The 17,126-nt window shown below is 44.9% G+C and overlaps 1 protein-coding gene across 1 annotated transcript in view; it reads left to right on the top strand.

Annotated features, from left to right (window-relative positions):
* med1 (mediator complex subunit 1) overlaps nt 1-16,653 on the top strand; it is a 39,511-nt gene extending 22,858 nt beyond the window's left edge. Inside the window, exons 12-16 of the mRNA XM_088322908.1 lie at nt 2,651-2,778; nt 4,781-4,982; nt 10,491-10,586; nt 11,282-11,387; nt 12,428-16,653. Coding sequence (XP_088179034.1) covers nt 2,651-2,778; nt 4,781-4,982; nt 10,491-10,586; nt 11,282-11,387; nt 12,428-16,133 — 4,238 coding nt within the window. The 3' untranslated portion in view covers nt 16,134-16,653. The remainder of the gene's footprint in view (nt 1-2,650; nt 2,779-4,780; nt 4,983-10,490; nt 10,587-11,281; nt 11,388-12,427) is intronic.
* The last annotated feature ends 473 nt before the right edge of the window (nt 16,654-17,126 follow it).

Below are 17,126 nucleotides of genomic sequence, written 5' to 3'. Positions count from 1 at the left end.
AGTTTATTTAATTTTGATGGCTTTCTCACATGGACATGTTTCTTCAGTGTTGTCCAATAGTTCTCACAAGGGTATAAGTCAGGACTATGAGAAGGCCATTCTAAAACCTGAATTCTAGCCTGATGTAGCCATTCCACTACCACTTTTGATGTGTGTTTGGGGGTCATTGTCCTGTTGGAACACCCAACTGCTCCAAATACCCAATCTTCGGACTGATAACTTTAGGTTATCTTGAAGGATTTGAAGCTAATCCCCCTTCATTATCACATTTACTCTCTATAAAGTACCAGTTCCATTGGCAGCAAAACAGCCCCACAGCATAATGCTACCACCACTGTGCTTGATTGTAGGCATGGTGTACTTGTGGTAAAGGCCTCACCTTTTCTCCTCCAAACATATTGCTGGCCAATGCGGCCAAATAGCTAGATTTTTGTGTTTTGACCTCAGAACTTTCCTCCAGAAGGTATTATCTTTGTCAATGTGATCAGCAGCAAACTTTATGGACTTTTGGAGCAAGGGCTTCCTTGTTGCACGGTAGCCTCTCAGTTCATGGAGATGCAAAGCACGCTTGACTGTGGACACTGACACCTGTGTTCCAGCCATTTTCTAATTCTTTGCATATCTGCTTTTTGGTGATTCTGGGTTGAATCTTCACCCTCCTGAGCTCATGGGACCTGCAGCTTCTTTGAAATGGCTCCAAGGGACTTTCCTGACTTTATCAAGTCAATGATTCACTTTTTCAGTTCCATGCCGAGCTCCTTTGACCGTCCCATTGTAACGTTTGTGGGCGTTTGCATCCAATGAGCCCTATTTGTGTGGCCTCAGAGAAGTCACCAGAAGTAGTCTCTTATAAATCACTCACAAGCAGTTAAGAGGCCATACTAGGAAGCTCATTTCACTGACACAACTTTCTAAGTAACCAAAATTGCTAATTTTTGTTGATGTATGTATATTTTTGACCCAGCAGATTGGATCACTTTTTCTGTGAACCCATAATAAAGTCATATAAGAACCAAACCTCGTGAATATTTTTTTGTGACAAAAAACTATCAGAGAAAAATCAGAGTTGTAGAAATAACTGGAAGTTCTAGAGAGCTATGACATTATGTTCTTCACAATTGTATGTAAACTTTTGACCTTAACTGTAGGCAAAATCTGTGGAGTAGAAACTTTATTTTTTTTACAATTAAATACTTTATTCCTGATGATATATTAAGATAAAATAACAAATCCTTTTACCGACCCAAACCTTTTACAACTCAAATTACGTTTTAAACATTTTTTTTACAAATAACTTTAGGTATGTTATTAGTCCACCAAAGTAACCCTTCCTTCTCTTCACAAATACAATATGAAAATTCCGGTTTACTTTGTGCTTAATACCTGAAATGATGAGACTACAGGTAATAACTATATGGATGTGTCTGCCTAATGCACCTCCACTGGTGCCAAATGGGAGGGTCATCAATGGGAGCCACCCTTCATTGCTGTTTCGCTCCATTCATCCTGGAACATCTCATGGTGGTGAAGCAACCGGAGGGACGTCTCCCTGCCGGCCCCTGTAGCAACCATTCTTTCCCCCACAATCTGTCCTTCCTTCTTAGCCACAGCTAAATGATGGATCTTTCCGCCTCTTCTGCCACGTCCCTGATGGCCCTTTTCAGTTCTGCTCCACTCACTCCAATCTTGTTTAGGAGGCATTGGATGCAAGTTTCAACAAACCCCCTACAGCCAACCTCCACAGGGTAGATAGATGTTGCCCAACCCGCTTCTCGACACACAGCTACCGGCTCTGTGTATTTGACGCCATTTCTCATATATGCAGCCTCTACCCCTCCCTCCCAATGGATGGTTTACTCTGTCAGGATCGCTAGCTTGCCTGCAGGGCACCACAGGATGACGTCTGGCCTTAGAGAGATGATGGTTATCTCTGGTGGACCTTGAGCTGCCTATCAAGGTCCAACCTTAAGTTCCAGTACTGAGCTCCAGCCCCTTGTCCAATAAAGCAGATCAGTGTTTGTGTCCTGGAAGGAGGGTCTTTGGAACCTTCGATTCGCTGCTCTTCAAGGACTTCTGCAAGCTCCTGAGGACCTGTACCTACCCTGCACCAGCACTGTCTTGAAATTGGACAGGATATGTTTTAGGCTTGTGTGTGGGGTGTTGCAGAGCATGCAGTTCTCCTCAGAGCCATACCACTGCCTCACATTGCTTGGACCCGGTTTGGCGTCGTACTCGCGCCCCGAATGAGGAAACTCAGGCTTCCTTGTTGGCCTTTAATCACAGGCTATCCTAAAGGACTGCACAGGTTACAATTGCACCATCCCCTGATCTTAAACCAACATCTTCCATATGTGGGACCACTTGTTGGTCCTGTTGAGCTGTTCTTCCCAGGTCAAGTTGATTGGTCAGGCTATGGCTGGTTTGGCTTTGATACCGCGGGCCCGGATCGGGTTGGATTTATTATACGCGATCCTCCCTCTAACCTGGTAATATTGAACCGCAAAGTTACTGACACACAGGTAGAGAAGTGGCAGAGTGCCTGTTTATCATGATGCCAATCCTTGAAGTAGCGGTAAACCTCGTTATAGCGTGAGATTACTGTATTTCAAATTCTCTTAGGGAAGTATTTAAATAATTTTGTGCTTTTCAGGTATCCCAGTATTTGAAAGTGCCCCAAGCCTGTCTGCTCTTTACCAGCTTATTGTCCAGAGCCAACTTCAGTCCCCAGAAGACGGCAATGCTGCATTGGTTCCCACACACAACATGCACTTTTACTCTGTAAGTACAGATTTATTTGAGAATGCATCAGGCCACATAGTGTTGGACTTAATACTGAAAAATCAATCAAAAAGGAGTACAGAGATCCCTCGTTTATCACAAAGAATTGGGAACAGAACCACCCGCAAAATTTAAATTCCGTGAAGTAGTGTCACACCTTTATAAGAGCCCCTAAGGGCCAAACTTGCCTCGAGATTCCGTCATTACCAACTGAAAGTGTACAAGTGTAACAAAGTGAAAACTATGATGACAGTAGCGCTTTGGCCACATTGCCCTTGGCTTTCAACATGATTTTTACCGCACACCATTTCTGATTTGGAGACTGTAATTAAAAAGGAAAGTTGAGTGTGAGGGCCGCCGCATCTTGGACAGGTGGAAATTGGAGTATTTTTTCACCGAAATCTAAAACGACTGCGTCTGCCTGATTTGCTAAGAGACTGTATTTGTTTTCGATGAATATAATATCAACATGCACTGCCATATTAAACATGCTGACTAGAAAAAGCTAACTGAAAACGGACGCTGTGAAAAGGTGAAGCAGCTGGAAGCTGTTTTAACGGCACAGCAGCACCTTTTCACGAGACCCTGCGAGTCAAATGAAAATGCTACAAAGGCGAGCTAGAGTGTCTTGCGAAACTATTTGCCCCCTTGAACTTTGTGACCTTTTGCCACATTTTAGACTTCAAACATCAAGATGTAAAATTTTAATTTCTTGTGAAGCATCAACAATAAGTGGGACCTAATCATGATATGGAACACAAAAAAAGTGCATGTTATTCAGCCCCATTGAGTTAATACTTTGTAGCGCCACCTTTTGCTGCAATTACAGCTGCAAGTAGCTTGGGGTATGTCTATCAGTTTTGCACATCGAGAAACTGATATTTTTGCCCATCCCTCTTTTCAAAACAGCTCGAGCTCAATGAGGCTGGATGGAAAGCGTTTGTGAACAGTGGTTTTCAGTTCTTTCCACAGAAATTACAGTTTTATATCTTGATGTTTGAAGTCTGAAATGTGGCAAAAGGTCACAAAGTTCAAGGGGGCCAAATAGTTTCGCAAGCCACTGTACCAGGTCGCAAAGCTGATCGCCAAGCCTTGCAAATCTTTGGTATAGATTATTAAAGATTGTTCAAACAATGCCAGGCTGAATAGTCATCATTTGCACATTTTCAGTTGATCAAATCTGGCCCGCTGTCTGAAAGGTTGGGACCACCCTGTTGTTGTTGAATGAATCTTTTTATTGTCAATAAACAAAATTAAAATGAAATTGAGGACATTCATCAAAAGCTCGTGCAAAGAGCCCCCACTTACTTGAACATGGACTCCCTGCCGAACCCTGTGTTTTCTGGACTTTATCACCCTCAAGCAGAAATCTGAACGCTTGAACCCTCGCCACTCCGTCATGCATGTTAAAGCCCCATGCGCTTGTGTGGGTATGGCACTGAGGGGCTGGCTAATTGCGCCCTAGCTTTGGGTATTGGCCGAGCCGAGCAGTAGGCCGCACCTGTAGCCAGGCTGTTGCTTTACATTCCAATTCCGCCTCAGTCGATTCCCGGATGCGATGACAATCTACGGAGCCCCGAATGATGATCAGCATTTCTTTACGCTCATCTGACTTTCCTTAGAGTTTGATTTAATTGATTTAATTTATTTTCAACGTAACGTACCTCTAAAATCAAGCGGCCGCTATCCTTCCCAGTTTGTTTTGATTCGGAAACGTTGACTGCGCATGCCCAAACTGTTAGACTGATAGCATACACCAGCCCATCAAAATGGTGCTCACAGATAGTCGCACCTACCAATCACCGAGCGGCCTAATTTGTCGCCGCAGTTGCTGTCTATTATAAACCTAATGCAATATATGTTGAGCTTAATGACAGTAAATACAATTCAATCAAAAATCCTCAAATGAGTAAAGCAGAGATAACCGATGCAGGATGTAGCGAGGGGGTCTCTGTGTTTGATTGAAATCAGAGATCAGATTTTTTTTCTGTGCTTTTAAAAGGTGCTTCCAGACCAGCAGCACTGCTACTTTCTAAATGGTGATGCCCCAGTGCAGGATGGTCATTCCCTGCAAGGCGCCCTGGTGAACAGAATCCCCTTTCGTCACCCGGCACAGGTGCCCCTTCTCCTGGACATAATTCGGCATCAGGCGGCCTACAACACCTTGATTGGGAGCTGTGTGAAAAGGACGTCTATCAAAGAAGGTAGACAAATGTTATATAGATAGATAGATAGATACTTTATTCATCCCCATAGGGAAATTCACACTTCCAGCAGTCTACCCCATTGTTTATTAACAGATTAACATGATGCCCTAGGGGTGCTTGTAGCGGAGTGGGTGACGTCACGCTACTCCAAAAGTTCGACATCCCTGCGGCAGATGGAAATGTTTTCTTTGTGAAAATCAAGGGATACACCACCTAGTATTAGCAAGTCCGCCTCCTCTCCGATTTCCCCGGCTTTCGTGTCTCTGTATAGCGGCGTTGAAGCCAGATAGCTCCGGGTGGCTACACGTCCGAAATGCTAAACGTGAGCCACGTTTCCGCAAAACAAAGCAACTGCGCTCCCTGTGCGCTTCGATGTTTTCCACCAGCACTCGATGATCTTATTTGGTCGTGAGTTCGCATTTACCATGATTACGGATGGTACCGAAAACTTATAACGCCGCTAGCCGCTTAGCTAGCTCCGGCTCTTCTTCCACGATAGGCCCCTTCATCATGCCGGCACGAGAATTCTTCAGGGCAAGGAGTTGATTCCTTGAATAGACGCATTTTTGTGCGCTAAAACCCATGTCCATAGGATAGAAGTAATCCATAATGTAGTTGTCAAAACGGGAAGAAAAACACCAAAGATAGGAGCAGTCAATAAAACAACAAATCACAAAAAGTGAGAGATAACAGGGCAGCTGCTGGTAAAGGCAGCCGCTCGTGGCGGCGCCGCTTTGATCTTACTTCAGTTAAATATAGTGCCTTGCAAAATGATTGGCCCTCCAAGAACTTTTCGAAATATCGACACATTTCGGGCTTCAAACTTATAGTTAAAAAAACTCTTAATAATTCCAAGGAATTAATAACATGTGAGAAACAATCCTGAAAGAAACCAAATGTATTCAACATTTTGTATTCTGCTATAGAATAAAAAATAGTAAACTAGGCATTGCTAAATCATTGGCCCTCTTTGAGTTAATACTTTGTACAACCTCCTTTTTCTGTGATCTTAGGGGCCGGTCACACAGACATTTGCGGCTGAATCACGGCCAGAAATTTCTGCCTGTGAGGCGGACGCCATTGGACGCTTTGAGATCGCAATGCAGACGAGATATAGCAGTGCTTAACACGCGGTCGAAAAAGTCTTGCGCCGCTCAATTCTTCAGAGCGCGGGTACACAGCCTTTCACGAGCGTATCAAGACTGAACCACGGCCAGAAATTTCTGGATGCTGTTGGGCGATGTTGGACGTTTTGAGACCGCCATATAGACGAGATACAGCAGTGCTTTACTCGCGGTCGGAAATTCACACGTGGTTGGCCGCGCGCAAAACTTTTGAGCTGCTCAAAAGTTTGAGCACGTGTTAAACCGCGTGCCGCACACGTGGTCAACACGAGGTAATGACGCGGAAATGACGCGGAACGACGTGCTCTGGCCGCGGCCAGGGCGTGGTTACACATGGGTAGGACGGGAAATTTCAGCGGTTAATCGTGGGTGGAGCATGGTAATAGCATGTTCTGCGCCTGTATCGCGGTGTTATTACGTGAAATTAGCGTGTTACGCGTGTGACAGTCAAACGCCTTTCTCCGCGTATCTACAGCGCGATTTGCCAAGCACACGTCAGTTGTGCTCGAGACGTCAAGGGGTGAACATGGATCCCCGTCAGCGCAGTGACCTCGTCTTAATCCATTTTTATTTCTTGACATTTCTTTTCAAGATAATAAAATAAAAATGATGCCATAGCTTGAAATCTTGATCTTCACGGGACTGTGTCTTGAGCGGTTATGATTTCTACAGCCCGGTGTTATCCGAGAAATGCATCCCTGCCGAGATTTGCATCCCCTCGCTACTACAACCACTTTTACCTCGTTTTATCTCACTTTTAGGGAATGTAATGGCGAACATATAACCAAAACCACTTCGTCTTGCATTTGTTGGAAATGTAATACAACTTAAACCATTCCGTCTTTGTTTTTGTTGTGAACGTAATCGAACAGTAAATCCTCCCCCCCTCGCGTGAACGCGCATTCTGCTGCGCTTCCAACGAAAGCGATCGTATTCTATATAAAACGCTTATTAAAACTATAAAGCGAGCTAATTATAACAATTGGGAGATCCTAGTCTATATAACGCGTTTATTTAAACAATAAAGTGCGATCGTATTCTACAAAATGCGTTTGTTAATGCGGATGAAAAAGTCACCAACGTCAATGCACACTTACAACAAAAGCGATCACAGCAGAATGCGCGTTCACGCGAGGGGGTGGGGGGGTGTTTGTGTTGCGTAGAGGTCGGATTTGGGCACAACACCGGCTCGGGAGCTTTTATACCCATGGTCCACACGAGAAAATGACGCAGAAATGACGCGATGAGGAAGCGGAACAGTCGCCGGCGTCTGTTTTGCGGGCATACCACCGATGAACAGCGGGTTGGCCAATTTTGCGCATTTTCCATCGCGGGCAACCACGGGCAAAAAAAAAACCCGCAAAATTTTAGCCGTGATTCAGCCGCAAACGGCTGTGTGACCGGCCTCTTTGCCTCGTCTTTTTTTGGAATGTCTCTAAAGGTTTTGCACATCGTGAAACAGAAATATTTGCCCATTCTCACTTACAAAACAGCTCAAGTTCCTTAAAGTTTGATGGTGATCGTTTGTGCACAGCATTTTTCAGATCTTTCCACAATTGCTGTATAAGATTGAGGTCTGGACATTGGCTTGCCATTCTAACACTTTCATATTGTTAGTGTTCAAGTCAAGTCAAGTAAAGTCACATTTATCTGTATAGCCCTTAATCACAAAAATGTCTCAAAGGACTGCACAGGATTACAATTACACCATCACCTGATCTTAAACCAACATGCGGGCAAGGAAAAACTCAAAACCTCAGCGTGAGGAAAAAAGAAACCTTGAGCAGGGGCCGCACAAGTGGTAATCCCTCTTTCAAGATTACCAGGGTGGAATAGATTTAGCATTGGGTAACAGTTCACAAATATAGTAAACATTAATAAAAGAGAACACTAGGTAACATGTTGAAATTTGTCCGGAAAGTGCATGACAGCAATGACGCCTCAAGCCTGTAAAATAGTCCAAAAAGTCCATAATAGTCAAGTCAAGTCATTTTTATTTGTATTATCGGTCCTTTTCCATGCAATGACAATGGTTAAAGTCTGTGTTTGTTTGCCGTACCTGGACACAGCGCGTTTTAGTGTCTCCGCCTTGTCAGACTTGTCGTTGAATTCATGTTCATGATTTGTTACGTATTGACGTTTAACCCTTGATGTGCGAGCTCTCGAGGCATAATGCACAAACAGCACGGTACTTTTTTTGCACAAAGCCCCAATCATTTGCCCACGCTGGCTGAAAAGAACAAATTTTTTTCGCTGGAGGAGCCGTCATGATTTATTCGTTTATCATGCGCTTGTGTTTCCTTGGCTGGGTTAAAACACGGATCTCTCCTCCTCTCCTCGGCGCCACACAGACAGGCGCTCACAAACTGAGCAGAGGAGGAGGGGCGTGACCGTAAAGCCTCTAAACAACACGGCGCGCAACTGAAAATGCCTAAATTACAGGTAAATGCGCGTTAGAAAAAAATAAATAATTATTATTCTGCCGTGCGCTCGCGTGCCACTGGTTGACTCCTTGCGTGCCACTGCTGGCACTCGTGTCATAGGTTGGCCGAACCCTGGTCTAAAGTCTCGCTGCCGCATTCGGAACTAGCTGCAAACCTTTGATGCTAGACATCGGGAGAACAGAAAGCAATACACTACAGCAATCAAGCCGAGAAGTAATAAACGCATGAATTAGAACCTCTGCATCTAATTGGGACAGCATCGAACAAATTTTACCGAGGTGGAAGAAGACTTATCTAGTAATATTCTTCACGTGTAACTGAAACGACTGATTAGGATCAAATATAACGCCTAGATTTTTGACCGAGTCACTATGGGTGATATTACATTTGTCTAGGTTCAGGGCAGTGTTTGAAGACAACTCACAACAAACCATTCCTTCTTAGATTTTGCTTTATGTTTGGGGTCGTTGTTCTGTTGGAAGGTGAACATGCACCCCAATCTTAGGTCTCTTGCAGACTCCAACTTATTACCGTATTTTCCGCACTATAAGGCGCACCTAAAAGTCTTAATTTTTTTCAAAAGCTGACCATGCGCCTTATAATACAGTGCACCTTATATATGGCTCAATATTAAATTCGCAAGGTCTCGCAACTTACGCAACAGCCGCCGACTCGATTTTCCCCCGAACGTGGAGTAGTCCGCGGTGTATGCTGGGATTTATATACCGGCGTTTCATTGGCTAACCAATGTGTCAATCATCATTTGAATCGATCGCTATTGGCTAAAGTTATTCGGAGCCTCGGATTGGCTAGAGGGCCAAAACAAACCCTGCAATTGGCCGAAAAAGATGTGTCAATCATCCGTTAAATCGATCGCTATTGGCTGAAGTTATTTAGAGCCTTGGATACGCTAGAGGGCCAAAACAAACCCTGCAATTGGCCGAAAAAGATGTGTCAATCATCCGTCAAATCGATCGCTATTGGCTGAAGTTATTCAGAGCCTCGGATACGCTAGAGGGCCAAAACAAACCCTGCAATTGTCCGAAAAAGATGACTGAATAGCAAGCTTGCTAAACAACGCCATAAAGAAACATGTTTCGTTAGTCTGTATCTGTAGATATTTTACTCTCCTGGATTTACTACACTCACAGTTGTAAGAAGACCATGATTGCGTATCATTATTGAACGTGAGAACTTAGGTGAGTTATGCGGCTTTATATTTTCCCGGTATCTTGTTTTAGAACAATCTTGATGTTGCTGTGATGAGTTGAGTGAATTAAACTAAATTCCAAGTGTTTATTGTCATATGCACAGTAAAGTTGCGAGCGAAAAAGAAAATAGAAACTAAGGAATGGTTGCCATTTCTTGAATTCCAAGACTTTAACGTTCCGAATGATATTTGAAATGACGCATTTAAGTGACATCGTACGGACACCGCATCTGCACGTGTCTACGACACGTATTTGCTTCTTTGCAAGCTTTGGGAATGTTAAGGGGGTAATCAGTTTGACTGAATCATCTGACTGTTTTGTCGATGTTCCCATTGTAGCGCCTTATAATCCTGTGCGCCTTATCTATGGAAGATATAGGACCAAAACCTATTTTTTGGGGGTGCGCCCTATAACCCGGTGCGCCCTATAGTGCCGAAAATACGGTATCTTCCTGAATCCCCTGTATTTGGCTCCATTCATCTTCCCATCAACTCTGATGATCATTCCAGTCCCTGTTTAAAAAAGCAACCACAGAGCATGATGCTGCCAAAACCTTGTTTTGACAGTGTGCATGATCTTTTGAGCGTGATGTCCAGTAATACACTTTCGCCAAAAACAATTTATGAATTCAGCCCCAAAAGTTCCATTTTAGTCCCATACTTTTGCTAGGCATTGTAATTCTGACGTGTATGGACCTTTTCACTTTTGTTTTCATCTGGCCTCCAGACAGCATTGGCCTGCTTCAGTTTGAGGTTTGCCCCCTGACCGACTCGAGCTTCAGTGTCTCTTTCCAGCATCCGGTCAATGAATCGCTAGTGTGCGGTAAGCAATTCACTTTCACACATTTTAACAAAACTTTTGCTGGTTTTGTGTCCTGTCAAACTTGGATATTTGTGCATATTTCTCTTTTCGCGCTTATTTAGCAATACTTTCATTGTCGTCAGTACACTTAAAAAGTACTGTCTATTTTTAAATGAAATAACTCTCAAACCACAGTCACGACTGCTCCGCAGCACGATGGATTTGTTGTATCAAAAATGGGCACACAAAAAATGGCGAAATTACATGCTGAGCTAAAATTGTTAATTCTAACACATTACATTTACCAGAAAGCATCTTAGTCTGATTAAGATAAGCCACTGAGCAGGGCAAAGCTACCGGTAAGTTAAATACAAATTTAAATTTATTTTGTTTCATGGCTTCTCGAAACATTCCTCAGAAGAATCTGTTGGTTTTTTTTTTCCATCATTTTAATTTAATATTTTTTTCCATGAAGGGGTTAAAAAAAGAGAATTATACTGTACACACTTATCTTATCAATATGAACCATAGCTGCAGTTTAATGTCACTAGACATTTTTATTCCCCTTGAACCTGTTACTTCCTCTACCTTGTATGTCCTCCTGAGTCATGCACTTCCTGTTTTTTTTTTGAAATCAGAAGGTCTTACTTATATAAGAGGTCATTTCTACCAAGAACACACACTGCACATTATTAATGCATGATTTTCCCTCTCAGTTGTGATGGATGTGATAGACTCAAGACAGGTGACCTGCAAACTATATAAAGGCCTATCTGATGCACTGATCTGCACTGATGACTTCATCACTAAAGTTGTCCAAAGGTAAAGCTACATTACAATATGCCACATTAAAGGTGGGGTAGTTTTGAGGTGTTGTTAAGAAGTTGAAAGTTAAATGGTTTCTCTATTGAGTATGTGTTAACAATGCCCAACTGAGTTCAAAGATCCCTTATGCTTTATTTTCCATTGCGCCTATCTGCTTTTATATTACTTATCAGACCTTTTTGGGGCAGAACAAACCCCAAAAAGATGAAAAAAGAATTTATTCGAGCGCGGCTAACAAATGCATGCCAATTATGTGTTACTCTGCCACCATCTCTTGGCTTAGTCATGATTGCACCCTAAGTTTTCAAATGCCGCACCCCACTTTTAAAAAACAGACCAAAAAAACTCAAAATTGATCATGAATTTATAAAATAATTTGTCTGTGTCATATGGTTGGGTAAATGCCGTAACATTGTATTCTTTATAGTAACATGAAAATACTGGCGCCATGGGGTCCACTGTACTTTAATTCAATTCTGTATTCTTATCCTAATACTGTGTTAAATTTAAATGTATGTGTATGTTTTTTTTAAATATACCTCTTCATTAAAGGTGGAGTGTCTAGTTTGAAGTACCCTTAAAAAGTTGAAAGTTGAATATTTTCTCTTTTAAATATCTGTTAAAAATGCCCAACTGAGTTCAAAGAGGCCTTATGCTCTGTGTTCCATTGCACCTATCTGTTTTGATCTTACTTTTATCAGTCCGGTTCTGGGCGGAACAAACCCCCAAAAAGAGAAGAAGAGTTTATTTGAGCGTGTCAAAGAAATGCATGCAAATCACTCTGCCGCTATAACCCAGTTTAATGTCATGATTGCAGCCAAGTTTTCAAATGCTGTACCGCACATTTAGATTTTACTCATCTTACCATATATAATCATTGACTTGTACATAAGACCCCTCTTTTAAAAGCGGAGTTGTGGGAAACGTTCTCACACCTGCAGGTCTATTGTTTATTCATTCATTGAATAAGCCAACTGATTTTTTTTTAACTAAAACAAATGCATTTTAGTAACCTCATCAACAACATATTTTCTCAGGTGTATGTCCATACCTGTTACAATGCGAGCCATCAGGAGGAAAGCAGAGACAATCCAGGCAGACACCCCAGCCCTGTCCTTGATTGCGCAGACAGTGGAAACTATGGTGAAAAACAATCCCCCGCCGTCTGGCAGTCCCTCTTACAATATGGCTGGAGGTGATGCGTTGAATCCTATGGGGCTCTTGGGACTCACTGGCGATAACACACCCACCAGTGGCGGACTACCAGGCGGGCCAAATTTTACTGGGCCAATTACATCTCTATTTGGGATGTCTCGCAATGAGAGACAAGGAGCTGAGTGCCAAAGTCATGGTGGACAACAACAGCAGGTTCAACAACTGCAGCAGCAGCAGGGTCTAGGCCAAACGGATGACTACAGCAAAGTGACTCAAAACCCAATCCTGACAAGTCTTCTGCAGATAACGGGTAGCGTGGGATCTAGTCCCAACTCTCAGAATGCTCCGCCGCCTCACCAAACTCCACCGCCGACGTCGTCACCTGCTAGCAATACTAAAAATCATCCCATGCTCATGAACTTGTTGAAAGACAACCCTTCGCAAGACTTTGCTACTCTATACGGGTCCAGTCCACTTGAGAGACAAAATTCCTCCTCAGGGTCACCTCGTACTGAAAGCATAGGGAGTGTTTGCATTGGAGGAACTGTAAAAGGCAAAAAGAAGCGCCCAAGAATCCCTGAAAAGGCGGGCTTCCTGCCCGGGGCTCCTGGTTCAGGGGGAGCGTCCGGGGGTAGTTTGTGCATGAAATCCCAACAGGTGTCTTCCATGTCACACCATCAGCACCACACTGTCTCGCATGAGGACGATTTCCACAGAGAGCTTCTCTCAATGGATGTCGATGCAACTCAGACATCCATCTTCGATGTCAATATCGCAGGCGACGGCTTGGACACTCCCCATAGCATTACTCCAGCCCCGAGCCAATGCGGAACCCCGCCTTCTGGCCCCAGTATGTCTTACCCGCCATCTCACATCCAGACCCAACCCCCGCCAGGCGCCGTACCACCCCGCATGGTGCGCCTTTCTAGCTCTGACAGCATCGGACCGGATATCACGGAAATTCTGTCAGATTTACCTGAGCAAACCAGTAAAGCTAGCAGTGGGGGCCAGCATTCCATGGGTGGGGCTGGTGATGATGGGGGCCCGCTGGGGACCCCCATACGTGACTCTTCCAGTTCAGGACAGGGCAGCACTGTATTTGACTCGGCAGACATTTTCAACACCAACAGCAATGAGAACCCGTTTACAGACGCTGCTGACTTGATTGCTGAGGCTGCGGCCACACCAACGAGCGATTCGTCCTCTACTAACTTCTTCCCAGACGCCGCTGACTTTAATCCTGATCTTTTAAATGCGGCCCATGGCATTTCCCAGAACTGCTTTGAAGACAGTTCCCCGAGCGCTGATGGAGACTTGGATCTGGTAAAGGGGTTTGGCGGCAGCAGTCAACAGAATACGCCATCAAGTACACCCCAGGATCCTACACCGCACGGGCAAAACACCCCGGAGCCTTCCCTGAAGGACCCCTTTGATATTGGAATGTTTTTTGGAGGCAACAGCGGCACAGGAAAACCACTTCTTGGGCAAGCTCCGGATTTGGGTGACACTCATTTTTCAGGGTCCCAGAGCCCTTTGATGATGGGCATGGGGTCGGCGTGTGTTGATTTAAAAAATGCTGAGTCCAAAATCAAACAACAAGGTCTTATGCGCCAAAAGGATGACAATGGTGGCTCTGGATTGGGTAGCCTTTCGACTGAGAGCAAGCAGATAAAACGAAGCAGGACTCCATCCAGTGAGGGCAAGTCCAAGGAAAAGCAGCCCAAACGAAAAAAAATGGACCCAGATGGTAAGTCCCCCTCTCATAGTTCAGGTGGACGGCCGTACACACCTCCCAGTGGTGGATCTGGATCTGGAGGGAGCTTGAGCGGTGGAGGCTCCAAGTCTCCGGGAAGTTCGGGATGCTCACAGACGCCGCCTGGCGGAGCCACGCCCCCCATTCCCAAAATTACAATCCAGATCCCAAAAGGGACGATAACCGGTGGGAAAACCTCTTCCCATAGTGGCTACACTTCCAGCAGCTCAGCCTCAAGCGGCACAGGTGGCAGTGGGGGCACGGGCGGCAGCAAAAGCCACTATTCACATTCTTCTTCTGGTAAAATTAAAACCAAGGACGGATCCATGACACAGGGCAGCAGCTCGAAGTCGGCAAGTGGGACAGGCAGCGCGGGACCACCCCATATGAAGAGTTCTTCTCAGGTAGTTGGCAAACCAGGTTCGTCCCCTATCACAAAACATGGACTCTCTGGTTCAGGAAGCAGTGGAAGTGGACTTGGGACTGGTAGCAAAGTAAAAACTCAAGGAGGAAAACCTCCTGGGTCACTTATGAACATTAAGCCCAACATCTCACCTTCTCAATCCCGTTCGAGTAGCTCAGGCGAAAAGCTGTCCTCACCCATTAAAATCCAGCAGTCCCAAGTGCCGGGAACGCCACCTTCCTCTAAGGCCAAATCCCCAATGGGTTCAGGTGGTGGCAGCTCAGGAGGTTCCAAATCTTCTTCTGGGGGAGGTATGAGCACCCAGAAGCCCATGAGCGGGACACCTACTTCCACATCTTCATCTAACAACTCCTCTTCCACTTCGATGGGCTTCTCTGGAGGCTCTCAGTCCCAGTACAGTGGAGGGGGGAGCGGGAATTCTAATGGTGGGAACAGTGGAAGCGGAGGTGGGGGAGCGGGCCAGAACAACACCAACAACCCAAATGCCAAGGGAAAGTCTCCCAGCCGAAACAAGAAACCTTCGCTTACAGCGGTCATTGACAAATTGAAGAGTGTGGGAGGTGTGGGTGAGGACGGCTGCGAAGTTGGACCACCCGGAGCCCCGCCTGGTACTGGAGCCCCAGCTGGCAGCGTTCCTGGAAATGTTCCTTCAAACATGTCTTCCACAAAGCACTCTTCATCTTCTCAAAGCGGCGACTATAAACGGGAGAGGTCAGATAAAGAAGGAAAGGCAAAAGTGTCTGTTTCAGGGGGCAGCAGCGGGGATAAAAAGTCAATGGACGCCAAATCAGGAGGGGTCAGCAGTACTGGGCTGGCCAAGATCATCATCAGCAAACCTGACGGTGGCTCACCTAGCATCAAGGCTAAAGTCAGCCTGCAGAAAGGCAGCGAAGGGACCGGCGACTCCATGCGGCCCCAGATCAGCGGCTTAAAAGCCTCGCCCCTCTTTAGCGGTTCCACCCCAAAACACGACCGCTCATCGCCCAGCCACAGCCGCTCGCCAGGCCACACTCCGCTCAACCAGGATAGCGAGAGTGAGTCTGGCAGCAGTTCGGTGGCTGAGAAATCCCACCAGAACAGCCCCAGCTCTGATGACGACCAGATGCCGCGACCGGCACAACAGGACTACTTGAGCTCTGTCCCGCTGGGATCCGGCGAGAAACACAAGAAGCATAAAAAGGAGAAGAAGAAGAGGGAGCGAGAGAGAGAACGGGACAAAGAGAAGAAAAAGTCTTCCGGCGGACCCTCGTCCCACCCTATGAAAGCAGATAGTTGGTCCCGGTCGCCCATCTCGGCCTCTGAGTCCTCTTTGTCCATGCATGCCTCCGAGCGGCCTTCACGGTCCAGTCCAATATACATTAGAAATGAAGATGACGACCTCATGGACTCAGCTCTAACTGGCAACCTCTAATGTTAATAATTGTTTTTATTTTTATTCCTAGAGAAAGACTTTCACAACAGTTACTAATGGCAGCAATAGAGGAGCTTCTGTTTTATTCCTTTTAAATGTGTTGTGTCCAAACGTGGAATTACCGTAAATTCCGCTACTTTTTTCCCAAATGTTCAGCCCTGCGGCTTATTCAGTGAAGCGGCCAATTCATGGAATTTTTCCATTGGCCACCAGCGGCGCTGGAGTATAAAAGGTAAGATTAAGACCAGTAGAATATGTGCGCCAAGAAAGACTGCAACCTCTAAGTTTAAGCATACATTGTCTATAAAGTTAAGGTACGTTCCGATAATGAGGAAGATGCCCTTGATGGCGATAGTTATGAGGAGGAATCTACCGTGAATTTCACAACTACAGGATGCTTTTTTTAAACAGGCACGTTTGATACATTGCAGGCGTGATCCTACTAGCGTGTTGGTACCTTTCAAAGGCACGGTTTGGGATGAAAGTTAGATTATTATTATTATTAAAGCTTTGAAAACTCTCGGTGTACAGTCTTTCTTCGTAAATATGTGTAACCATGTATAATATGTATTTGCAACTGTATAGTTTTGTAATGTATTTATTTTAAAGATTTATTCTGTTATGTGTTCTACGGACGAATCAAAAGGAGGGGGCGGAGCAAACGCAGGCTGATGGGAAGTGAAGTAAAGCTGAGTTACCGGTAGATCTGTCTGTTGTCGCAGCGGACAATAGTGGATATATATTTTTCCCACCCTTAACTTTGGAAATATACATTTTGTTTCTGTGGATTACTTTCAACGGGACCCGGACTTTACAAGTCTGCATCATACGTTAATTACGGGTATCTTTATCCATCTATGATGCCAACTGTGGTCCTAGTATTGTGTTCTATCTATGGAGTTACAATCACAGATCTTACAGCTTGGACTGGTTTAAACTTGTAATTGTGTCACAAGATATCATGCGGGCGCACGCGGCTTGTACATGGGTGCG

Source organism: Urocampus carinirostris, chromosome 19 (genome assembly GCF_059441175.1).
Source record: "Urocampus carinirostris isolate Australia breed hairy pipefish chromosome 19, RoL_Ucar_1.0, whole genome shotgun sequence".
Classification (NCBI taxonomy): Eukaryota; Metazoa; Chordata; class Actinopteri; order Syngnathiformes; family Syngnathidae; genus Urocampus; species Urocampus carinirostris.
The sequence above is the reverse complement of the archived record's forward strand: the minus strand, read 5'-3'. Positions and strand labels throughout refer to the sequence as shown.